Raw genomic sequence first — 26,976 nt, forward strand, 5'->3', positions numbered from 1 at the left:
GATTATTCATTTCCAGTTCTTACATTTCTTTCTATTTACAAACACAATTCTTAGGCTCAGATGAAATCTTCCGTAACATCGCTCAGAAAACGCATATCAAAGATCCAGGAACATGAACAGCATCAACAACAGAAGATTTCTGGACTTAAGGTGAGGTCTTCTTCAAAAGACACGACTGTGTCGATTTATTGCCGTTATTGCATTGCAATAATTATTGCCCGCCTTGCATTTGACAGGAAAAGTCATACATTCTGCAGTCACACTTCAGAACTGAATTCTCTAAAATGCACCAGACTCTCGTTGAGAAAGAGCAGCGCTTACTCAGAGAACTCAAGGAAGAAGAGAAGAGGCTTGTAAACCGAATGGAGGAAAATCTTCGAGCGATTCAAGAAGACTTAATTTCCGCACAGCGGAAACTCTCAAACTATCAGGAAAGGTTGGATCAAGAAGGTGCCGTGATATTTCTCCAGGTGAGGGATTATATTTCAGATGAGTTAATTGAAATTGCAGTCACAAAGCAGTAGATGGCAGTATTGAAAGACACAGTATTGCAATCAACTTAAGATGATCTATAGGAGACGAACGTTTCGTCTGTTTCGGAGCGGTTCTGTTACTGTGATCGAACTAACGTCCCCCACAAAATCAGGAGAATTCTTGTAATGCCTCCCTGTCCCCGTCCTCAGGCCAGGGAATCATCTGTTACAATCCTGAAACAGAGAGAATCAGAATCAGATTTATTGTGTCCTGAAGATCTGTTAACAGCAGCAGCAGTTCAATGCAATGCATAATATAGAAGAGAAATAATAAGTAAATCAATTTACAGTATACGTATATTGAACAGATTAAAATCGTGCAAAAACAGAAAAAGTAATTGTATATTAAAACAATGAGGGAGTGTTCACGGGTTCAATGTCCATTTAGGAATCGGATGGCAGAGGGGAAGAAGCTGTTCCTGAATCGCTGAGTGTGTGCCTTCAGGCTTCTGTACCTCCTACCTGATTGCAACAGTGAGGAAGGGCATTAATAATGGACGCTGCCTTTCTGAGACACCGCTCCTTAAAGGTGTCCCAGGTACTTTGTAGGCTAGTACGCAAGATGGAGCCGACTAAATTTACAACCTTCTGCAGCGTCTATCAGTCCTATGCAGTAGCGCCCCCTCCCATACCAGAGGGTGATGCAGCCTGTCAGAATGCTCTGAATGGTACATCTATAGAAGTTTTGAGTGTACTTGTTGACATACAAAATCCCTTCAAACTCCCAATGAAGTATAGTCCCTGTCTTGCCTTCTTTATAACTGCAACGATATGTTGGGACCAGGTTTTGTCCTCAGAGATCTTGACACCCAGGAACTTGAAGCTGCTCACTCCACTTCTGATCCCTCTATGAGGACTGGTATGTGTTTCCTCGTCTTATCCTTCTGGAAGTCCACAATCAGCTCTTTCATTTTACTGACATTGAGTGCCAGGTTGTTGCTGTGACACCACTCCACTAGTTGGCATATCTCACTCCTGTGCCCTCTCTCTTCACCACTTAAGATTCTACCAACAATGGTTGTATCATCAGCAAATTTATTGATGGTATTTGAGCTGTGCCTAGCCACAGTCATGGGTATAGAGAGAGTAGAGCAGTGGGCTCAACACACATCTCTGAGGTGCACCAGTGTTGATCGTTAGTGAGTAGGAGATGTTATCACCAATCCACACAGGTTGTGGTCTTCCGGCTAGGAAGTCGAGGACCCAATTGCAGAGGGAGGAACAGAGGCCCAGGTTCTGAAACTTTTCAATCAGGATTGTGGGAATTATGGCATTAAATGCTGGTCTATAGTCGATGAACAGCATCCTGACGTAGCAGCATAATTGTATCGCAAGTTATCTATTTCTTTGGACTTGATGTCCAAATACAAATACACCTATAAACCGCAAACAAGAGAAAGTCTGCAGATGCTGGAAGTCCAAATCAACATGCACTGAATGCTGGAGGAGCTCAGTCGGTCAGGCAGGCTCAAAGATTCAAAGCACATTTATTATCACGGAGTGTTTGCAGAGTACATCACCGAGATTCGTCTTCCCCACGGCCAGGCACGAAATAAAGAAAACCATGGAACCCGTTCAAAGAAAATCAGCATCCGCCCCCCCCCCCCCCAACACAAACAGCAAGGAAAAACAGCAAACAGCACAGGAAATCATCAAACCACAAAGTCAACGGAACTGTCTAGGAATGGCCAGTTTTAGTTCCACTCATTGCAATCGTGTTGTTCGGTGACCGCAGGCGCACAGCCAGGCCGCCCCGATCAAAACTGCACAAAGTAACAAGCAAGGATCAAACAGAAACTAGAGAAAAAAAACTTGAATGTGAACTACAGGGTCCAATCCACAAACCGGTTCCATTAAATCTTGCCGAAGACCCAGAACTCCGGGAGCATCGGGCGAGAGGGAGAGAGAGACCGAGCGAACGCAGGCACTTTCCTCCGGGAGCATCGGGCGAGAGGGAGAGAGAGACCGAGCGAACGCAGGCACTTTCCTCCGGGAGCATCGGGCGAGAGGGAGAGACCAGTCACATGCAAGCACCTTTCTCCAGCATCTATGGAAATGAACAAACAGGCGACGTTTCAGGCCGAGACCTTTCAGGACTAAAAAGGAAGGTGGAAAACGCCAGAATAAAAAGGTGGAGGGAGGGGGATGTAGGATAGCTAGAAGGTGGTAGATGAGGTCCGGTGCATTGGGAAGGGAAAGGGCTGGAGAAGAAGGAATCTGATAGGACAGAAGAGTTGCCCTTAGGAGAAAAAGAAGGAGGAAGGGACCCAGGGGGAGGTAATAGACAGATGAGAATGGGGCAGAGTGGGGAATAGGAGAAGATGGGAGGGAGTGGGATTTTTTTAAAACTGCAAGGCGAAATTGTTATTCATGTCATCAGGTTGGAGGTAACCTGGGAGAGAATATTACGTGTTGCTCCTGCACTCGGAGGTTGGCCTCTTCTTGGCAGAAGAGAAGGCCATGGACCAACTTGTTGGAATGGGAATGGGAATTGGAATTAAATGTTTGGCCATCGGGAAATTTCTCTTTTGGTGGATGGAGCAGAGGTGCTCGATGAAGTGATCCTCCAATTTATGACGGGTCTCAGCGATGTAAAGGATGTCGTATCGGGAACACCTGACAGAATAGACAACTCCAGCAAGCTCACAGGTGACGTGTTGCCTCACCCGCCCTGGCTACATAGGATGGGTCTGGCCCCTTTCCCGTGCAACACCCCTGTCAGCTGGTCATTGCCGCCATACCTCTCCTTCGTAGAGAAGTTCTTTCAGGTCAACGCCTTTGACCACAGGGCCATCAGGCAGTAGTCAGCACGTAAGGTCCTGCAGGCACTGCAGGAGAAGGAAGTGATGGACACAGTGGGGTGGTTCCCTGAGCAGACTGTCCAGTTCATCTGGCAAAATGCCTCATCACCAGACCTCACCAACAGGCACCAAGACCTCGCCTGGCTGGCGGTGAGAGGGGCCCTCCCAGTCCGATCCCTCCTGTATGCCCGGAACGTCGTCTCCACACCCCTCTGCCCACGGGAGGACTGCAGTGAGGAGGAGTCGGTGACTCACCTCTGAAGTTCGTCCCAGGCAGCTGCGTGACAGAGGACTCTCTGATCTACGGGCTGTTCCCGGGGACGCACACCGAGACCAACATCCGGTGCTGCTGGCAGATCATCAACGCGGTGAAAGACGCTCTTTGGTCGGCCCGAAACTTGATGGTCTACCAGCACACGGAGATGTCCGTGGGGGAATGCTGCCAACCGGCACATTCTCGGCTGCAGGAGTACGTGCTGAGGGACGCACTCAAACTTGGTGCAGCCACCGCAAGGGCCCGGTGGGGAAGGACCACAGTCTAGGGTTCTTCTCTTGCGGGAGTTGAGGGGTAAGGGGGTGGGGTGTATACCCCTCAACAAGTGTATGTAAATATGAAGTAACAGAGTGCCACCTGGGTGACAAAAGTGTGGGAATGTAAAGACTGTAATGGAAACATTTGTAAAGGACTGAGAGTCATTGAATGGTTTATTGTATATAATTTTATTTTTGAATAAAGTATATTTTGATTAATAAGAAAAGTCTGCTGTAATGGGTGTGAGAGGGACTTCGTCACTGATGGGAAACTAACGTTTAATTTCAGAACCTGACCCTTACAATAGATTAGTTATCTATATCTGGTTTTCATCAATCATTTCTTTTAATAATGTTGGTTAAATGTATAGAATTACTTAGTGCTCTAGATTGCTGACATGCAATTTAATCCATCTGTTCTCCTGCTGATGTTCTTCCTTCAGAGTCACTGTCAGAGTTATTATCAAAGTGGGTATGTTACCTTGGGATTCATTTTCTTGCAGACATTTGCAGGAAAATAAAGAAATACAATATAATTTTGGAAAAACAATATATAAACCGAAACCAACAATTACTAATGAACAAAGAGAAACCATACAAAACATAATAAAAAATTGAGAACATGAGTTGTAGAGTCCATGAAAGTGAATCTGTAGTTTGTGCAATCAGTTTAGTGTTGGATGATGGCTGTCCTTAATGATGGATTCTGCTTTCTTGTGGCAGTGTTCCATGTAAATATGCTTAATGTTAGGGGGGGCAGTCTTTCCCATTCCTGGGAATTCATGTTTCCATTTCTTGCCATGATGCAATTAATCATATTCCAAATTTTTAGATGACGTATCGGATCTATAGAAGTTGGCCAAAGTTTTAGATGACGTGTCGAATCTATGCAAACTTCTGAGAAAGTAGAGGTGCTGTCATCCCTGTCAACATTTCTACATCTCTGCCTTTGCTACCAGCCAAACATGTTTGTGATTCGATGGCCTCTCAGGAATTCATCCAGTTCCCCCTTAAATCTTTTATTCAAACACTGCCATTGCAGTGCATTCCAAGATTCACTTTCTGACTTTCTGCAATTTGTTAATGGTAATGTCTTTACTTTTTGGTTTGCGTCTTAATCCTCTTACAAGTAGACATCATGTCTCCACATACTCCTTAGGCAATCCATTGATAAGTTAAGATCCTCTATCGAATCTACCCTTGCATCTTACCCAGGTAAACGGGCCCCATGTTTTTAAACCTTTCATGTTATTTGCATCCTTTCAGTAATCATGACATTTTCATTCTCTGCTATTTATTGTTTCATGCTTGTAGCATGGAGAGTTGGTTAGCTTTAGCAACCGACAACAATTCTTGCGGGGGCTGTTAGTGTTGCGATCAGTTCAGATTTGTGTTTTATTTATTTCAGGAGGAAGTGATTCAGAATGAAAGGTAGGACACGCTCTTCACTGAAATTTGGCAAGGTTTTATAAAATTATTCAGGATTTTATTGTTGTTCATTTTGTAACAAGCTGTTTAATATTCACAGGATCAGTAACAAAGAATATAAATTTGATGCAGAAGATGAAATGTTTCAGTTTGGAAAATTCGATCACCCCTTGTTGTTTAAAGCAGCTTTGAGAGAAATACTTGATGCCATTAAACCAGGTAAAAGTGACAGACTTTTTTTCAAAATTAGTAGAGATCTTTATGTCCTAATTAGAATAATTGAGAAGTCTGCACAATTCTTTCCGGTTGGTTTGTCGTACACAACAATTTTCACTGTATGTTTCGATATACGTATCACAAATAAAGGTAATTAATAAATTAAATATCTAAGACCATACGACCATAAAAGATTGGAGCAGAATTATGCCATTTGGCCCATCCAGTCTGCTCCAGCATTTCATCATGGCTGATCCAATTTTCCTCTCATCCCCAATCTCCTGCCTTCTCCCTGTAACCCTTCATACCCTGACAAATGAAGAATCTATCAGCCTCTGCCTTAAAGACTTGGCCTCCACAGATGCCTGTGGCAAAGAATTCCACAGATTCACTGCTCTCTGGCTAAAGAAATTGCTCCTCATCTCCATTCTGAAAGGACAACCCTTTATTCTGAGGCTGTGTCCTCAGATCTTAGACTGTTCCACCATAGGGAACATACTGTCTATATCCACTCTATCACCATTCTACAGGTTCCAATGAAGTCTCCTCTCATTCTTCTGAGTTCGAGTGAATACAGGCCCAGAGCCATCACACATTCATCATATGACAAGCTATTCAACCCTGGAGTCATTTTCGTGAACCTCCTTTTGGACCCTCTCCAGTTTCAGCACATCCTTTCTAAGATAAGGGGCCCAAACCTGCTCACAACAAGTGAGGTCTCTCCAGTGCTTTACAAAGTTTCACTCTACATCCTTCCTTTTATATTCTAGTCTGAGAAACATAGAAACATAGAAAACCTAAAGCACAATACAGGCCCTTCGGCCCACAAAGCTGTGCCAAACATAGCCCTCTATATTTCTAAGCTCAATGTTTCCATCCAGGAGTCTCTTAAAAGATCCTATCATTTCCGCCTCCACCACCATCTCTGGCAGCCCATTCCACGCACTCACCACTCTCTGCGTAAAAAACATACCCCTGACATCTCCTCTGTACCTACTTCCAAGCACCTTAAAACTGTGCCCTCTCATACTAGCCATTTCAGCCCTGGGAAAAAGCCTCTGACTATCCACACAATCAGTGCCTCTCATTATCTTGTACACCTCTATCAGGTCACCTTGCATCCTCTGTTGCTCCAAGGAGAAAAGGCCAAGTTCACTCAACCTGTTCTCATAAGGCAAGCTCCCCAATCCAGGCAACATCCTTGTAAATCTCCTCTGCACCTTTTCTATGGTTTCCACATCCTTCCTGTAGTGAGGCGACCAGAACTGAGCACAGTACTCCAAGTGGGGTCTGACCAAGGTCCTATTTAGCTGCAACATTACCTCTCGGCTCATAAACTCAGTCCCATGATTGATGAAGGCCAATACACCGTACGCCTTCTTAACCACAGAGTCAACCTGCGCAGCAGCTTTGAGTGTCCTATGGACTATGATCCTTCACACTGCCAAGAGTCTTACCATTCTGCCATCACATTTCACTTACCACAATGAACCACCTCACACTTATCTGGGTTGATATCTTATCCTATTCAAGTTATTTATATTCCTGTTTATTCATATACATGCTTTTATTTGTTTGCTTGCTTATTTTTTCTTGACAAATGTTTATATTTATTTTGGGGAGCCATGGTAACGTAGTTGTTAGCGCGATGCTGTAATAGCTCGGGATGTTCCGGAGTAAGGAGTCTCTGTACATCCTCCTCGTGGAATGCATGGGATTCCTCCGGATCATCCGGATTCCTCCCACAGTACAAAGTGGCACTGGGTGGATTAGCTGGCCATTGTAAATTGTCCCGTGATTACATTAGGGTTAATCGAGAGGGTCGGAGGTTACCTGGGCAGCTCCGGTAGTAAATCACACCCTATTATCTGGGCACGTGAACTCAATGTTGCTGTAGCAGCCGGAGTGGTTGATATCCAGTTATTTAACACATAGAGACTGAAAAAAGAGTTAATACCAATGTGGTGACTACGATTGTTATAACAATCCGCGTAGTTCACAAGTTTCGGTAACGGAAGGCTGTGCTGGTGTGTAGTCCAGATGCTGGTTAACTCAGTTCTCTCCTCTAATGACCATAATAGCCTTGCAACTGCTGTGAGACCATCCCGTGTTAGCATTTTAAAGGGAATTGTTAGACTACAATCTGCATTGGCCTGGGCAGCAGTCAGCCTATCAAAGTTGCCCGAAACTTGATGGTCTACCAGCACACGGAGATGTCCGTGGGAAAATGCTGCCGACTGGCACATTCTCGGCTGCAGGAGTACGTGCTGAGGGACGCACTCAAACTCGGTGCAGCCACCGCAAGGGCCCGGTGGGGAAGGACCACAGTCTAGGGTCTTTTTCCCATGAGTTGAGGGGTAGGGGGTGGGGTGGAAAAAGTGTGAAAATGTAAAGACCGTAATGGAAACACCTGTAAAAGACTGAGAGTCATTGTATGGTTTATTGTACATAATTTTATTTTTGAATGAAGTATATTTTGTTTTTAAAAAAAATCAAAGTTGCCATTAACAAAATTAACTGAAGGTGGATTGGCCTATTGTGGGCAAAACATCCATCCTGTCCCCCCCTTAACATCACAATAGAACGAACAGAGTGTGTTAATTTATATGTAGAACCCATGCATCTCTCTCTCCCTCTCACACACACATGGTTAACCTGTGCAGCTGTATGTACAGAGATACACCGATGCTGCACGTGCAATAGATAATCACACGCAGGGTGCAGCGTTACTCCAGGTAGAAACGCATACAATGCAAACAGAAATAAACTCTAACTCAAGCAGAGGGATAACCGAGGTACAGATATCCATTCAGTCTCTCCTAGATCCCCAAATACATTGAGGATCTCTTTAAAACAGGAGTGATATTTGATCATTACCCGGCATAATCAAAAATGGGCTCAAAAATCTACATTGTGTTTATATTTTCACTCTACATTTCAAACCCAGAAGGAAAATGCCGATGCAGCCTTGATGGAGGGTCTCGGCCCGAAACGTCAGCTGTTTACTCTTTCCCATAGATACCGCCTAGCCTGATGAGTTCCTCCAGCACTTTGTGTGTGTTGCCTAAGGAAATGTCTACGATGCTAAAATCTGATATAAATATGAGAACAAATATGTTCAGGATGTTCTTCAGGTTAGGCGCCATGTGGACAGAACAAAATAAAGTCAACATTTCACGTTACCCACCTGTCATCAGAACGTAGATCATGTTTATCTACCTGAAATGTTGATCTTGTGTTTTTTAAAAGTGAAAATAATTTTATTACCAAAGTTTATATATGTCACCATTTGGCACATTGAGGTTCACTTTCATGCAGGCATTTACAGGGAAGGAAATAAATGCATCTTTCCTACAGGAAAGGTATAAATCAGGCTGAAAGAGTAGAGAGGGAATCTCCAAGATGTTGCCCGGACTGGAGGACCTGAGTTATATGGAAAGATTGAATAAGTTAGGACTGAAGATTGAGGGAGATTTGATGGAGGTGTACCAAATTCTGTAGAATTCTGATAGATTAAATGCAAACAGGCGTTTTGCATTGATGCTTGGTAGGACTGCAACTAGAGGTCATGGGTTAAGGGTGAAAGGTGAAATGTCTAAGGGGAACATGAGGGGAAACTTCTTCACTCATGACAGTGTGGAACGAGCTGCCATTGCAAGAATTGCAACGTGAGCTCGATTTCATAGCTTAAGATCAGTTGGGTTAGCTACGTGGATAGTAGGGGCATGGAGGGCTATGGTCCCAATACAGGTCAACAGGACTAGGCAGTTAAAATGATTCCGCACGGACTAGATGGGCCGAAGGACCCGTTTCTGTGCTGTACTTTTCTATGACTCTAATTTATGAAAACAATGACTGGCAAGCAACCAATGTCCTGAAGAAGACAAACATTGAAAATAATTTAAAAAAAAACAAGTAAATAAATAATACAGAGAGCATGAGGTATAGAATCAATCACAAACGGAAGAGAATCTGCAGGCGCTGTAAGTTCAGAGCAACACACACCGGTCAGGCAGCATCTATGGAGAGAGAAATAAACTGTTTCGATGACGCTGCCGAATTTTGTGAGTTTCTCCAGCATTTTGAGTGTGTCAAATCAATCCTTGCTTTCCTCATCCACTTTCCTCTGCCTTTCCACTATGTTCTCGGTCTCCTGGCACCGATTTTTGCCTTACCATCTCTCCTCTACAGACCAGCGTGAACCTTGGCAGAAGTTTGTCGTTCATCCGATGTAGTTGGACAAATGCCGGAAAAGGTTTAAGTCGGTGGCAAGGAAGTGCCTGCGGCCGAGCGGTTTCTCCTCCGGTCCCTGGGCCGCCTTGCCCGAGTCTTCAATCCACCCCGATCCCCAGGGACTCTCTAATTCTCTGCTTCTTTCCCCCCCCCCCCACCCCACCCTACACACAGCCTCTGTCACCCTGGATGTGGAAACGGCGCATCCGGCGCTCGAGGTGTCTGAGGATCGGAAGAGCGTGAGATGGACCGGGATCCGGAGGGATCTCCCTGACACCGGGAAGAGGTTCACAGTCTGGCCCTGTGTGCTGGGATCGGAGGGATTCACATCGGGGAGACATTACTGGGAGGTGGAGGTGGAGGGGAATTGGGGCTGGAGTCTGGGAGTCGCCGCCGAGTTTGTGGAGAGGAAGGCAGGTGTCGGGCAGAGACCGGAGACTTGGGTTTGGGTCATCGAGCGGTCGGGTGACGAGTTTTATGCAAACACCAGCCACCCATCCCTTCTGGCTTCTGATCCAGCCCCCGGGAGGGTGGGAGTTTATCTTAATTACCAGCTCGGAACAGTTTCATTTTACAACGCGGAAACCAAGTCCCACCTTTACACCTTCACCGTGAATAATTTCATGGGGAAACTTTATCCTTTCGTTGGGACTTGGGATGAAAACCAGTCGTTGAGAATCTGTTGCGACTCTGCTCTTGATCTACCCAAGTGTCAGGCCAGGAGACCGGCGGCAGGAGCGGGGGCCAGGTCCGGCAGCAGAAGCGTTCCTAATCACTGGCGGATTCAGAGACCTAAACTCCGATGAGCCAGGAAATAAAAACCGGCGCAGAGAATAAAGCACAACACAATAGATAGAGAGCTGCTGATCCATTAATTTTAATGCATTAATAGCATCCGCCGATAGAAATCGAAATACTTAGTGTGAAAGTAAAGATTGAAACAATCTGTTTGTATTTCAAAAACAGACTGATCATAAAATAAATGTACAATATATATAAATGACAAAAAACCTGATTGATTTTCTTTACATTGCTAGTGTCGATCTGTGTAAGATTTAAGTTTAATTTTATTTAGAGACAAAATGCGGAACATGCTCTCCCAGCCCAACGAGTCGCCCCGCCCAGCAACTCACCTGTTGATCACTAGCCTAATCACAGGACAACTTACAATGAACAATTAACCTGCTCGCGGCACGTCTTTGGAGGAAAGGGAAGCACCGGGCGGAAACCCACGCGGTCACGGGGACGACCCTACAGACAGTGCCGGAATTGAACGCCGAATTCTGGGGCGCCCCGAACGTAATGGCGTCGCACTAAACCTCTGGGCTTACTCATGTTACGTACCCCGTAACTGGGTGTCTAACCAGCAAAGATAGAATAATCCGTTGGAGTCTGGTGGTACTATTTTCAAATGTTTATTAGTAAAATACACAAACCAATATCAATAATGCAAATATACGTTAGCAATACTAAACCTAAAAGTGTGGGTATAATAATAATCAATAATAAACAAGCTCTATCGTTGTCTAGGGGATAATGAATTGTCATATGTAAGTATAAAGTTCAGTTCAGTTCATACGTGCTGAGGTAGATGATGGTTGTTGTGTTGTAATCGTTGGAGGGAGGGAGGGGGAGGAGAGAGAGAGCGAGAGAGAGAGAGAGAGAGAAGTTACAGCTACAGGCAGGCCAATCTTCCTTCACGTTCTTGATCCGTTGTTTTGTTGTGGCCATTCAGTTATGACCCCTCTGTCCTTCAGCTAGACCGTTCTTCTGTGGTGGACTCGTCACTCTGGCATGAGTGGACACACACACAAGCCCCCACCGGCCCTGCTGTAACACTGTGAGTTAAACTGACCGATCCTTTGTTCGGTCTCCGATGCCCCACACCTTCACGTGGGTTCCCACACTCAACCAGTGCTCAATAGTGTGTCTCCTGGTGTGTCTGAGTGGTGTCTCCCCAGACCTCACTTTCATCCCTACTCACGGGGTCTCAGGTGTCAATCAGTTTTGAATGGCTTTGTCCATCAACCCAGCCCACTCCGGCTGTCCACTGAGGAATTTTAATGAACAGAATGGTATAAGGTAAACAACCCTCTCAGAAGCCATAAGTCTTTCAGAAGTCATAATATGGTGAATCAACAAGTCTCTCTCCCATCCCTTGTCTCTCTCTTATCTGTAGCAGATGTTCCAGTTCCAGCAGGTTTTCTCTTACATCTCTCTCTCTCATTAGCAGCATAGCAACAGTTACGGTTTGTGATTCTCCCGGGGGAGCATGGGCAACTCTGCACCCTTCTGCCCATCAGAGCTGTTCATCCTACATAACACTCACAATCTGATCGGTTCTAAAGGGTGATCACATTCTGTGCACAGAAAATCGTTGCCACTCATGTGGACGTTTGGAATGATACGGATATTAAGTTTTTCTGCACTGTGTGTATCCTTTAAATATATGATGGCAAGAGGACCTTAGACTACCGACATCCCTCACAAAGCCTTTACTCTAAAAAAGAAAATGTGATAAAATATACACGCAAGAAGAAACTGCATTTCTAAAATTCATAGAATATAGACGTTACGCTGATCTCTTAACATAATCTAAACTTAATTTAACCCTTCCCTTCCAAGTCTTCTCCTTCTACTTAAGCACCATCACCCCTGCTGAGACAGAGGCCGCCGACAGTAGCTCTGCAGAGTCCATAAGACAATAACGTACAGGAACAGGATTAGGCCATTCAGCCCGTCGAGTCTGTTCTGCCATTCCATCATGGCCTATCCCGGATCCCACTCAACTCCATAGACCCCATTTCCTTTGATGCCCTGACCATCGGAAACGACCAACTTCCGCCTTAAACGTACACACAGACGGCCTCCACCGCCGTCTGTGGCAGAGCATGCCACAGATTTATAACTCTCTGGATAAAAAAGCTCCGTCAATTTTGAGGCTGTGCCTTCTGGTTCTGGATGACGCCACCATCGCAAACATCTTCTCCAAATCTACCCTCTCTAGTCCCTTCAACATTCGGTAGGTTTCAATGAGATCCCACACCCCGCATTCTTTTAAGTCACAGTCAGTCCCAAAGCTGCCACACCCTCCTCGTATGTTAACCCCTTCGTTCCCGGAGTCATCCTCGCGATCCTCCTCTGGGCTCTCTCTATGTGCCTCAGCGACACAAGCAGGGGGTCTGTCACACCAGACAAGACCCAGGACACAGACTGTGCAAGGAGCCCGCTGGAACCATCCAGCAGCGTGCAAGATGCAGGCACGGGCACATAGAAGACCTTTCAACAGTACTGTAGTAATTTTATGCGTTCCACTGTACTGCTGCCGAAACAAAACCACATTTCATGACATATGTGAGTGATGGTAGACCCGATTCCGATATGGGTCTCTATTGTGGACTGAGAGTGGGAAGGGGAGGGAGAGGGAAGACCCGGACAGACATTCCCTAATGATCAATAAACCAATTGTTTGGTATAAAATGAGCTTGTCGGTGTCTCAGGGCGAGCGTGTCTCACCCGCGCCAGCCCAGCACTCCACCTCTGCCGTCTTTCCAACACACCTCCCACGACGCTCCGAGATCTTATCAAAAGTTCCACTGAAGCACGCGTAAACAAGATTTGCTGTGGCGTGTCGGCGCCACATGCAACAAAAGCGACATCCAACATTGATAAACAATGATATAATATAGCTTAAAGTATGAAATGGAATAAAATATGTACAAATAACACCATATAATTAGACTATAAACAGCATTATAAAACAGTGAGTTTTGCAGTGCAGTGATGCGGTAATAGGTAGAGGGAGCATGTGGGGTTGGGGGCAAACTCGATGGCTGATCAGATTAACTGCCTGGGGGAGAAACACTTATAATGGCGTAAACTGTTTTAATAGCCCTGTAGTTCTTTTCAGAAGGGAGCTTTTGGAAAAGACCGTTTGTATTTTTTTTGGGTGGGAGTAGGGGCGGGGTAGGAGTGTGATAGTGACCGCAATATTACTCCTGTTCAGTTCTCTGTCCTATACAAGCCCTGCGGATTGTGAGAGAATGTTACGCCACGCCAGACAGTGATGGCTGATCTGATGAAAATAAACGAACTTTAGCCATCTTTCATTTCACTTTCTCTACACTTATATTCACCCTGACTTTATTTCCAGGCTCATTGGAGTTCTACAATGAGGAAACTTGGGTTTCAATGGGATCTCATTCGGTGCCAACATATTGTTAACGGAGTTTCTGCCCCACAGCCCCTAAGCCCCCCTCCGTTCTCTAGCCCCCGGACCCGGAGCGCAACTGGAGGCCGCTTGACCTCAGGGGGAATCGGACGGCCGACAGAAATCTTTCTCGAGTTTCCAGCCATCGTCAGCTTCGTATTGAAAACGACCTTTTGCTAAGATTTCCCCCCGGTCTGTGGAGGAGAACGGTCGATGGAGCAGGGATCCAAAGGCGAAAGTAAGGGCACGGGGAGATGCTGAGGTATGGGCCTAGCCACTTGTCCGACTCTGAGAATTTCCCTGCATGTCGTGTAGAGCGTTGCAAAACATTAGATTATTACATGATTGTTCTGAACTAATCAAAATGTTTAATATACTAATAAAAACAAGGAAACATGTTTTAATTAAGCGCAACACTCCTTTCCCTCTGTTGTGGAGACCCATGGCAACACAAAGCTGTGACTAAAGGGAAGTTGAAAGTAAATATATTACCAAGTTTATATATATATATATATATATATATTTGTATATAATGTGTGTCCCCATATACAACCCCGAGATTCATTGTCTTACGGACATACTCAATAAATGAATAGAAATATAACTATAATAGAAGTAATGAAGGACCACACCAACTTAGGCATTCAACCAGTGTGCAAAAGGCAACAAACGTGCAAATACAATCAATCAATCAATCAATCAATAAATAAATAAATAAGAAATAAATATCAAGAACCTGAGATCAAGAACAAGTTTCCCTGAAAGTGAGTCCATAGGTTGTGGGAACAGTTCAATGAGGGGCAGGTGAAATTGAGTGAAGCTTTTTGTGGTTCCCTTTGGTTCAAGGCACTGGTGGTGGTGGTGGTGGTGGGGGAGGGGGGAGGCACAATAACTGTTCCTGAACCTGGTGGTGTGAGCCTTGATGTTCCTGTATATTCTTCCTGATGGTAGCAGCAAGAAGAGATCATGTTCTGGGTGGTGGATGTCCTTGATGTTAGATGCTGCTTTTTTGTGACAGCATTTCGTGTAGATGTGCTCAGTGGTGGAGAGGGCTTTAACTCAGCTAATTGAAGAATCAAGCAGTTCTCTAACAAAAGTGTTCTTATGTTCCTCAACTGACCAGATCTGCTTGACACCGAATGTAAGAGAATCATTTCTGTTTTAATGTCATTTATTCAAAAAATCTTTATTCATAAGCTGTATTGTTATGTGTGCTGGACAAACCAGATGGAAATGGGGTCCAGAGCTGACCCCCCCCCCCAGGAACTATGCTGCTAATGAGAGAGAGAGAGAGACAAAGAACAGAGGTAGAGGCATCTGCTACAGATAAGAGAGAGATGATTGTTTTATGTATTATGGCTTCTTCACTGATTATTTACCTTTTGTTGCAAGTACGTTTCTTTGCTCGTTAACATTCCTGAGGAGACAGCAGGAGTGGCCTAGTTTGATGGACATAGACATATTGAGTTGATGGATGGCTGATACCCCGTCAGTGAGGATAAAAGACGGGTCTGGGGAGACACCCACAGACACACCAGTGGACACTGAAAGAGTGTTGTGCACCCACAGGAAGGTGGGGGCCTGCAGGATCGGTCTGGCACACGGTGGATGAAGGCAGACTGGTGGGGACTTGTGTGTGTGTCTGCCCTTGCCTAGGTGACGAGTCCATCACTGAAGAACGGTCTAGCCTGGAACGGAAGGGTCATAACCGGTGACCCCAACGGTATAACGGAACAAGAAGATGACGGAAGGTTTGCCTGCTGCAGCTGCTCACCTCTCTCTCTCTCTCTCTCTCTCTCTCTCTCTCTCTCTCTCTCTCTCTCTCCAACATTGTAACACAATAACAACTACCTCAGCATGAACTGAACTGAACCCTATATTCCCTTATGACTATTCATTTACCCCTAGACTTTGATAGAGCTTGTTTTTTACTGTTGATTTTTATCCCTACACTTCAGTTTTTATTATTGCTAACCTGTTTTATATGTATATTTGCATTATTGATACTGTATTGCTTAGTTTACTAATAAACACCTTTAGTTACAGTACTACCAGACTCCAACGTATCCTTCCATTTCTGCTGGTCTGTTAACCCAGTTACGGGGTACGTAACAGTATATACATAGCTTTCATCACATTAAGGATCTCGTCCAGTTTATACATTTATATTAACCTCATATCTATACATGTGTCATGTCATCAAGTTGATACGTTCTCTGTGTAAAACATGGACACCATTCATTTTGACATCATTGACCAGTATGGAATCCTGTGTTTGTGGAACTGATAAAAAGGAAATTCACCTTTCCTGAAGAAGTGACCAGACTGTGAACTGTAGATCCTACCCACACAAATCCTCCACACCACCAAGAGTCTGACCATTAATGCTATATTCTGCCATCATATTTGACCTACCAAAATGAAGCACTTCACACTCATCTGGGTTGAACTCCATCTGCCATTTCTCAGCCTAGTTCTGCATCCTATCAATGTCCCACTATATCCTCTGACAGCCTTCCACACTATCCACAATACCTCCAACCTTTGTGTCATCAGCAAATTTACTAACCCATCTCTCCACTTCCTCATCCAGGTCATTTATAAAAATCACGAAGAGTAAGGGTCCCAGAACAGATCCCCGAGGCACACCACTGGTGACCAACCTCCATGCAGAATATGACCTGTCTACAACCACTCTTTGCCTTCTGTGGGCATACGCAAAGCAATGTGCCCTGGACATAATGCCTCCTTTCTTTCTCAATAAGCCTTGCATGGGGTACCTTATCAAATGCCTTGCTGAAATCCATATACACTACATCTACTGATCTCCCTTCATCAATGTGTTCTGCTGCACTCACCTCAATCATAAGCAAATACTATGAAGGGCTGGTCAAGGACTACATCTGCAGCATGCTACCACTCACACTGGACCCCCTACAATTTGGTTACTGATACAACTAATGAACAGACGATGCTGTACCACAGCACTACACACTGTCCTCACTCATCTGGAGAAGAGTGATGCTTATGTGAGAATGCTGTTCTTGGACTACAGTTCAACATTCAACGTCATAATTCCCCCCAGGCTCGACAAGAAGACCAGAGACCTTGGCCTGCACTTTGCCTTGTGCAGCTGGATCCTGGACTTCCAGTCGGATCGAGGGCAGGTCATAAGGATAGGCCCCCTCACCTCTGCCCCGACCCTCAACACAGGAGCCCGTAGGGACTGTGTCCTGAGACTCTCTTCCACTCCCTATACAACCTCAACTGTGTTGCCAAGTTCAGCTCCAATCTGCTGATCAAATTTGCAGATGGACGCCTTATTTCCAACAATGATGGGACAGTCTACAGAGTTTGTTTTCCTGCCACAGTGGTGCCAAGAAAACAACCTCTCTATCAGCGAAGGAGTTAGTCGTGGATCACAGGAGGAATGGAGACAGGCATCAATGGGACTGTGATTGAGAGGGTGGGTAGTTTCAAGTTCCTCGGTATACACATCACCGAGGATCTCACCTGGGCTGTGCATACGGGTGTGTGGTGACAAAAACACAACAGCGTCTCTTTCACCTGAGATGACTGAAGAAGTTTGGCATTACCCCCCAAATACTCAGGACTTTCTACAGGGGCACCATTGATAACATCCTGACTGGCTATATCCTGATATAGGAACTGTACTACCCTCAATCGTAGGGCACTGCAGAGAGTGGTGCAGACGGCCCATCACATCTGTGGACGTGAACTTTCCTCTATTCAGGACATTTACAGCAGCAGGTGCATAAAAAGTACCCGGAAAATCATCAGGGATTCCAGCCGCCCCAACCGCAAACTGTTTCAGCTGCTTCCATCTGGCAAACTTTCCATTTACAAAGTAAATTGCAGGATACTTGGTAGTGTGGAGGAGCAGAGGGATCTGGGGGTACATGTCCACAGATCCCTGAAAGTTGCCTCACAGGTAGATAGGGTAGTTAAGAAAGCTTATGGGGTGTTAGCTTTCATAAGTCGAGGGATAGAGTTTAAGAATCGTGGGGTAATGATGCAGCTCTATAAAACTCTGGTTAGGCCTCACTTGGAGTACTGTGTCCAATTCTGGTTGCCTCACTATAGGAAGGATGTGGAAGCATTGGAAAGGGTACAGAGGAGATTTACCAGGATGCTGCCTGGTTTAGAGAGTATGGATTATGATCAGAGATTAAGGGAGCTAGGGCTTTACTCTTTGGAGAGAAGGAGGATGAGAGGAGACATGATAGAGGTGTACAAGATATTAGGAGGAATAGACAGAGTGAACAGCCAGCGCCTCTTCCCCAGGGCACCACTGAGTACAAGAGGACATGGCTTTAAGGTAAGGGGAGGGAAGTTCAAGGGGGATATTAGAGGTAGGTTTTTCACTCAGAGAGTGGTTGGTGCGTGGAATGCACTGCCTGAGTCAGTGGTGGAAGCAGATACACTAGTGAAGTTTAAGAGACTACTAGACAGGTATATGGAGGAATTTAAGGTGGGGGGTTATATGGGAGGCAGGGTTTGAGGGTTGGCACAACATTGTGGGCTGAAGGGCCTGTAATGTGCTGTACTATTCTATGTTCTAAATGGTACCGCAGCATTAAGGCCAGGACCAACAGGCTCCAGGACAGCTTCTTTCACCAGTGTAATTTATCAATACACTCTGATCTGATCATGTATCTGACTGTACGTGCATGTATACAAAACAATAAAATACAATCTCAGTGTTTGGGCAATTCCTTGTTGTTTTATTTACTTAGCAACGGAGATGCAATATACAATTTCTTACTCTGTCATTTTGTGAAATGGACGTAAGAAATAAAATTCTAATTCTAATTCTAATACCTTTTTAAGTATATAAAAGGGAAAAGAGAGTCAAGGGTAGATATAGGACAAATATAAAATGACGCTGGAGATATTGTAATGAGAGATGCAGAGATGGCAGAGGAACTGAATGCATATTTTGCAACAGTCTTCACAGTGGAAGATGTCCGCAGTATACCGGATATTCAAGAATTTCAGGGAAGTGAAGTTTGTGCAGTGAAAATTACTACTGAGAAGGTGCTCAGGAAGCTTAATGGTCTGAGGGTGGATAAATCTGCTGGACCTGATTGAATGTACCCTTGGGTTCTGGAGGAAGTGGCTAGAGAGATTGCGGAGGTGTTAACAAAGATCTTTCAAGAATTGATAGATTCTGGCATTGTTCCGGATAACTGAAAAATTGGAAATGCTACTCTGCTATTTAAGAAGGTTGGGAGGCAGCAGAAAGGAAACCTTTTAGCCTGACATCAGTGGATGGGAAGTTATTGGAATTGATTGTTAGGGATGAGATTATGGAGTACCTGGAGGTACGTGACAAGATAGGCCAAAGCCAGCATGGTTTCCTGAAAGGAAAATCCTGCCTGACTAACCTACTGCAATTCTTTAAGGAAATGACAAGCAGGGTAGACAAAGGAGATGCAGTAGATGTGGTGTACTTGGACTTTCAGAAGGCCTTTGACAAGGTGTGGCATATGAGGCTGCTTAGCAAGATAAGAGCACATGGAATTATAGGGAAGTTGTTAGCATGATGGAACATTGCCTGGTCAGCAGAAAACAAAGAGCGGGAATAAAGGGATCCTACTCTGGCTGGTTGCCGGTTTCCACTGGAGTTCCACAGGGGTCGGTGCTGGGACTGCTGCTTTTTTATGATGTATGTCAATGATTTGGACTATGGTATTAATGGATTTGTGGCTAAATTTGCCGATGATACAAAGATAGGTCGAGGAGTGGGTAGTGTTGAGGAAACAGAGAGTCTACAGAGAGACTTAGATAGATTAGAGGAATGGGCAAAGAAGTGGCAAATGAAATAGACAATAGACAATAGGTGCAGGAGTAGACCATTCGGCTCTTTGAGCCAGCACCACCATTCACTGTGATCATGGCTGTTCATCCACAATCAGTACCCCGTTCCTGCCCTCTCCCCTTATCCCTTGACAAATACAATGTTGGAAAGGGTATGGTCATGCACTTTGGTGAAAGAAATAAACAGGCAGACTATTATTTAGATGGGGAGAGAATTCAAAAGGCAGAGATGCAAAAGGACTTGGGAGTTCTTGTGCAGGATACCCTAAAGGTTACCCTGCAGGTTGAGTCAGTTGTGAAGAAGGTGGATGCAATGTTGGCATTCATTTCTAGAGGTATACAATATAAGAGCAGGGATGTGATGTTGAGGCTCTATAAGGCACTCGTGAAACCGCACTTGGAGTATTGTGTGCAGTTTTGGGCTCCTTAGTTTAGAAAGGATGTACTGACATTGGAGAGGGTTCAGGGAAGATTCATGAGAGTAATTCCAGGAATGAAAGGGTTACAGTATGAGGAACATCTGGCAGCTCTTGGGCTGTATTCCCTGGTGTTCAGGAGAATGAGGGGGAATCTCAAAGAAACATTCTTTCCAAATGTTAAAAGGCCTGAACAGATTAGATATGGCAAAGTTGTTTCCCATGGTAGGGGAGTCTAGGACAAGAGGGCACGACTTCAGGATTGCAGGACATCCATTTAGAACTGAGATTCAAAGAAATTAGTTTAATCAGAGGGTCATAAATCTGTGGAATTTGTTGCCACGAGTGGCTGTGAAGGCCAAGTCATTTAGTGCATTTAAGGCAGAGATACGTAGGTTCTTGATTAGACAGGGGGCATCAAGAGGTATGGGGTGAAGGCAGGGGAGTGGGAATGACTAGAAGAATTGTATCAGCCCATGATTGAATGGTGGAATAGACTTGATGGGCCGAATGGCCGACTTCTGCTCCTGTATCTTATGGTCTCATTATCTTACTCAGGCAGTTGAGAGCATCATAACATAATTATTTGTAACTGTTTGGTAGGGACACGGAACTGCAGAGGACAGGAAGGCTCTGGAATGGGGAGTTAAAAATGCCCAACGCATCACCGACACCGGACTGCCTGCCAGCAAGGACACATATACAGAAAGGTGCCAGAAAAAGGCCAGCAAAATCATAAAGAATCACACCCAGCCTGTTCATGGACTGTTTGTCCCGCTCCCACCAGGGAGGAGGCTACGTAGCATCCATGCCAGAACTGCCAGTCTCAAAATCAGTCACTTTTCCCAAGCAGTAAGGCTGATCAACCACTTCACCCATTAACCCACACCAATCCCCCCCCCCACCACCAACACTGCATAGCTTCATTCTATGTACGTACAATCAGTCTATATATAGCAGTTACTGCTACAGTTTTATAGGATTGTTTTATATATATGTATAATGGTTATTGTGGTGTCCTTTGTCTTTTTATTGTGTTCTTTACGGTTTTTTTGTGTTTTTCTAAATGCTGCATCGGATCCGGAGTAACAATCATTTTTGTTCTTCTTTACCCCCGTGTTCTGACGAATGACAATAAGCATACTCCTCACTCTAATGGATACATCTTATGGTAATTTCCAATTTCATTCGTCCCTGCTGCTTTACATATTGGTAGATACTTTTTAACGCCTCCTCTCAGGGAAAAACGAAATACACTCGCGCCATTCACGCTGGGTCGAGGGATTTTAGGACCCGAGGGTGTCGGGGAACTCAGGACTCCAAACAGAAAGGGGTTGTTTCGATGAATATGCTTTCTTTATTTTTCATTGTAGGAGGCAGTTAACGGGTTGAACTTAATGGTTCCTAATGCCTGTGACTTGCACGTTCAGATTCCTAGCACTTCTAGTTGACGTTTGTATTTCTGGGCTCCGAGAGAGGCGTATTGCCTAAAGTAGGAAGTCAGTAACTCCCCCCGAAAGCATTCTGAATCCGGACGTGTTGGTAATCAACATGGCTTCGATACAGCTGCTTAGCTTAACCGAAGAAATAACTTGTCCCATCTGCCTGGATTTCTTCACCGATCCGGTGATACTGGAGTGTGGACACAACTTCTGCCGCTTCTGTATCACACAGTGTTGGGAAAGGGAGGAGAGAAACCCCTGCCCGGAATGTAGAGAGGAGTTTGCGGACCGCACCCTCAGGGTAAATCGGGCCTTGGCAAGACTGTCTGAGAAAGCTCGAAAACGAAACCTGAATCCGAAAGAGAAGGGAAGTAAACTTCACTGCGAGGAACATGGGGAAGAACTGAAGCTGTTTTGTGAGACGGACAAGACTCTGCTCTGTCTGATCTGTAGAGATGCACCGGAACACAGAGAGCACCGCTTCCTGCCGATTAAAGAAGCTGTGAAAGTGTACAAGGTAAATAGAAAGGCCGTTTGATCACGTGATTATCGAATTAAATTTTCAATATTTTATTTTTTACACATTGCATTTCAGGCTCAGATCGACTCTTCCATAGAATCGCTCGCAAAAAGGACGTCAGTAATCCAAGAAATGGAGCAACGTCAGAAGCAGAAGATCTCTGGAGTTAGGGTAAGGACTTCTCCTTCTAAAGCGTGAATTTGTGTCCATTTATTGCTCTTTTGAATCACAGAAAAACCTGCCCCTTCATCTGCCCCCTCACCACCATTCTTCCTTTTGGCCCATCGCCCTTAGGGGCAGTGGCAGTTTGCCAGTGGTCTCCATCCTGGGCCAGACTTTCAAGTTGTCCAGAGATATAGTCCATGTTCCAAGATCCTTTCCATCCCAGGAATGAGGCTTTTAGAGCTTCTGTAACTTTGGGTTTTTACGGGATGAGGTTTCTAGTCCCATGGCCAAACTCCTCTTTTGCAGCCGTGTTTGGGACCGTTCACCACCATTCGGGGCCCGATAGCAGTTCTTCTTGGTGAGGCAGCACTTCACATGTCAATCCACTGGGGTCTTTTGCTGTTTCTGGTGCTCTAGGTGCGGCCTCCTCTACATCGGTGAGTCCCGTTGCCCATCTTCATTCCATCCGCTGTAAAAGCAAGCATCTCTCGGTTGCCAGCTATTTTAATCCCGCTTCCCATTCCCACACTGATACATCTGTACATTCCCTCCTCTAAAGTTACGTTGCGGCCAGATGCAGGCGGTAGGAGCCGTTCCCAATATTCCTCCAAACTGACGGCATCAACATCGACTTATCTGACTTTGGGTAACCACTCCTGTCGGTCTTCCACTCCCTACTTTATTTCTCTTAACCCACTGGGCTTCTCCTTTCTTTCCTCACGCACCTCCCCCAGCCTCATGATTTATCAAGTCAAGTCAAGTCACTTTTTATTGTCATTTCGTCCATAACTGCTGCTGCAGTACACAGTAAAAACGAGACAACGTTTTTCAGGACCATGGTGTTACATGACACAGTACAAAAACTAGACTGAACTACGTAAAAAACAGCACAGAAAAAAACTACACTAGACTACAGACCTACCCAGGACTGCATACAGTGCACAAAACAGGGCAGGCATTGCAATAAATAATAAACAAGACAACAGGGCAGTAAGGTGTCAGTCCAGGCTCTGGGTATTGAGGAGTCTGATAGCTTGGGGGAAGAAACTGTTACATAGTCTGGTCGTGAGAGCCTGAATGCTTCGGAGCCTTTTCCCAGATGGCAAGAGGGAGAAGAGTTTGTATGAGGGGTGCGTGGTGTCCTTCATAATGCTGTTTGCTTTGTGGATGCAGCGTATAGAGTAAATGTTCGTAATGGTGGGAAGAGAGTTCCCGATGATCTCAGCTGACCTCACTATCTGCTGCAGGGTCTTGTGATCCAAGACGGTGCAATTTCAGAACCAGGCAGTGATGCAGCTGCTCAGGATGCTGTCAATACAACCCCTGTAGAATGTGATGGGGATGGGGGGTGGGAGATGGACTTCCCTCAACCTTCACAGAAAGTAGAGATGCTGCTGGGCTTTCTTGGCTATGGGGCTGGTGTTGAGGGACCAGGTGAGATTCTCCTCCAGGTGAACATCAAGAAATTTGGTGCTCTTAACGATCTCTAACAAGGAGCCGTCGATATTCAGTGGGAAGTGGTCGCTCCATGCCCTCCTGAAGTCAACAACCATCTCTTTGTTTTGTTCACATTCGGAGACAGGTTGTTGGCTCTGCACCAGTCCGTTAGCCGCTGCACCTCCTCTCTGTAAGCTGACTCGTCCTTCTTACTGATGAGACATCGCACATACTTTCCTCTCTCCTGTTCCTCACCTCCTTGCCTTTATTCCATGGTCTACTCTCCTCTCCTATCAGATTCCTTCTTCTGCCGCTTCCTCCTTTAACTACCACCTCCCTATTTCTCACATCATTCCCTCCCCTCCAACTTCTTACTCCCTCACCCTCTCAACTGGATTTACTTGCTGACTGCCAGCTTGTAATCACAGCCCACTTCCCTCGCCTTTTGTTCTGGCCTCTGCCCTTTGTTTCCAGTCCTGATGAAGGGTCTTGTCTTGGTGATCCTTGCTGTTCACCTGGAGGAGCATCTCACCTGGTCCCTCAACACCAGCTCCATAGCCAAGAAAGTCCAGCAGCATCTCTACTTTCTGCAAAGGCTGAGGAGAGTCCGCTCATCCTCATCACATTCTACAGGGATTGTACTGAGAGCATCCTGAGCAGCTGCATCACTGCCTGGTTCAGAAATTGCACCGTCTCGGATCGCAAGACCCTGCAGCGGATAGTGAGGTCAGCTGAGAAGATCATCGGGGTCTCTCTTCCCACCATTACAGACACTTACACCACATGCTGCATCCGCAAAGCAAACAGCATTGTGAAGGACCCCACACACCCCTCACACAAACTCTTCTCCCTCCTACCATCTGGCAAAAGGTACTGAAGAATTCGGGCTCTCACGACCAGATTGTGCAACAGTTTCTTCCCCCAAGCCATCAGACTCCTCAGTACGCGGAGTCTAGACTGACATTGTAATGTGTCCTCTATTGTGCCTATTGTCTTGTTTATTAATTATTGTACTGCCCTGCACTGTTTTGTGCATTTTATGTAGTCCTGTGCAGATCTGTAGTCTAGTGCAGTTTTTATGTTGTTTTACGCAGTCTAGTGTAGCCTTGTGCTGTCTCACATAGTGTAGTTTTGTGTTGTTTCATGTAGCACCAGGGTCCTGAAGGAACGTTGTTTCATTTTTACTGTGTACTATACCAGCAGTTCATGGTCGAAATGACAATAACAGCAACTTGAACTTAAAAATGTCGACTGTTCATTGCCACCTACACGTGCTGATGGTGCCCGGTCTACTGTGTACCTCCGGTGTTTTGTGCGTGTTGCCTCAGATTCCCAGCACCTACAGCCTCTCTCATCTGTGCGTCACAACAATACTCACCTTTCATTCGACAGGAACAGTCACATATTCTGCATTCCCACGTCACATCTGAGTTCGCTAAAACGCACCAGATTCTCGCTGAGAAAGAGCAGCGCATACTTAGAGATCTCAGGGACGAAGAGGAGAGGATTCTAAACCGAATGGAGAAAAATCTTCGAGAGATCCAGGAGGATTTAAATTCTATACAGCTGGAAGTCTCAAAGTTACAGAAACGATTGGAGCAAGAAGGTGTGATATTTCTGAAGGTGAGCGATGATGTTTCAGATTAGTTCAGTCAAAGTGCAGTCACAGAGCAGTAGGTGAAATGCCGGACAGTCTGGGAAATGCCTGTGACTTCTTGTGGAATGAGATGTTGCATCATTGACAGTGAGAGTGTGATTTTATTTGCATTTCCCTGGGTCAATGTTTTAGAGGAATGGTTGGGGGGGGGGGCATCTCATTGAAGCATATCAAATATTAAAAGTCCTAGGCAGAGTGGATGTGGAGGCTATGTTTCCAATAGTGGAAGAGTCTAGTGGGTGTGTCCAGGACCAGAATAAATGGATTTGGAACAGAGATGAGTAAGAATTTCTTCAGCCAGAGACAGCTCTGGAGCCAAGTCATTGGATATATTTAAAACGGAGCCTGATAAGTTCTTGATGAGACAGGGTGTCAAAGATTACGGGGAGAAGGCAGGAGAATGGGGTTGATATATCAGGCATGGCAGAATCGCAGAGCAGGCATGATGGGGGCCAATGGCCTAATTCTCCCCTATTTCTTATGGCCTATATACCCCCAAACTGACATTCAAATCCAAGTGCACCTGCAAGCTGTCAACATGCCGGATGTAACGGGTGTGACAGAGACTGTTTTGCAGCTCGGTAGTAATGCTACGTTCCAGAACACGACACATACAATAGATTTATGTATACCCGATTTCCCTTGATAATATTTAATAATTTTGGTGTAATTTGCTCCATCTGCTTTTGAAATATATTCTGCATAGAATTACATCACTTTCTAGATCGCAGCCAGAGTATTCTGCTCTGTGCCCATTTTCCCATTTCAGAAAAACTTCCTTCCACTTCACCCAACCAAAATGCTTTTAATTTAATTTTCCCTCATAGATTCAGTCAGCTTCCCCTTACAAATTTGCTTCTAACATATCTGTGGTCGTGCCTTCCTGATTTCACTTCTGAAATGTATGTGGAGTCATGCTAGTTAGGTATGTGGTGTCCATTAATGACCATCATATATCATTTCTTCATGCAAATTTTATGAAATCTACTGACAATTTAAGATCCACTATAACATAATTCATTCCATTGTATGGAGGCAAAAGTGTCTAGTGTGTCCACTCCTTCCTGTTCGTTGCGTCCTTTCTGTTATCACAAACTTTGCTTCACCCTTGTGCTTTATCGCATGTTTTGTTTCTCAGAAATTTACGCCTGCTCTCTGTGCGTCATGTAGAATTTAGAATTTCTGTCAATTTATGATGATGATGAAAATTTCTGGTGTAATGAGCGGTCAGACTCGGTCAATTGAGATCTGTGCTTTATCTGTGCTTTTTCAGGAGGAAGCTTGTCAGAAGTTGAGGTAGGATATTGTCTTTTCTAAAAATCTACATGGTTTTATGAAATAAGTCAGAAATTTCCTGTTCATTTTATAACCAGCTATTTAATATTCACAGGATTAGTGAGAAATGTGCATCATCAGTGGTAGCCGATGTGCTGCAGATCTCAAAATTTGACCATCCGTTTTTGCTTCACGCAGCATTGAGAGAAATGCTTGACGCCATTAAGCAAGGTAAAACTGACTCTGTTAGTTTTTGTCCGATTTATTGGTG

At 45.0% G+C, this 26,976-nt stretch overlaps 1 protein-coding gene across 1 annotated transcript in view; it reads left to right on the top strand.

Moving 5' to 3' along the window:
* The window catches only part of LOC140721834 (uncharacterized), a 67,027-nt gene that overhangs the window by 37,328 nt on the left and 2,723 nt on the right, over nt 1–26,976 (top strand). The window contains exons 10-20 of the mRNA XM_073036652.1: nt 55–150; nt 237–470; nt 5,274–5,296; nt 5,394–5,512; nt 9,917–10,545; nt 14,012–14,190; nt 21,703–22,168; nt 22,247–22,342; nt 25,166–25,396; nt 26,704–26,726; nt 26,821–26,936. Coding sequence (XP_072892753.1) covers nt 55–150; nt 237–470; nt 5,274–5,296; nt 5,394–5,512; nt 9,917–10,545; nt 14,012–14,190; nt 21,703–22,168; nt 22,247–22,342; nt 25,166–25,396; nt 26,704–26,726; nt 26,821–26,936 — 2,212 coding nt within the window. The remainder of the gene's footprint in view (nt 1–54; nt 151–236; nt 471–5,273; nt 5,297–5,393; nt 5,513–9,916; nt 10,546–14,011; nt 14,191–21,702; nt 22,169–22,246; nt 22,343–25,165; nt 25,397–26,703; nt 26,727–26,820; nt 26,937–26,976) is intronic.

Source organism: Hemitrygon akajei, chromosome 2 (assembly GCF_048418815.1).
Source record: "Hemitrygon akajei chromosome 2, sHemAka1.3, whole genome shotgun sequence".
Lineage (NCBI taxonomy): Eukaryota > Metazoa > Chordata > Chondrichthyes > Myliobatiformes > Dasyatidae > Hemitrygon > Hemitrygon akajei.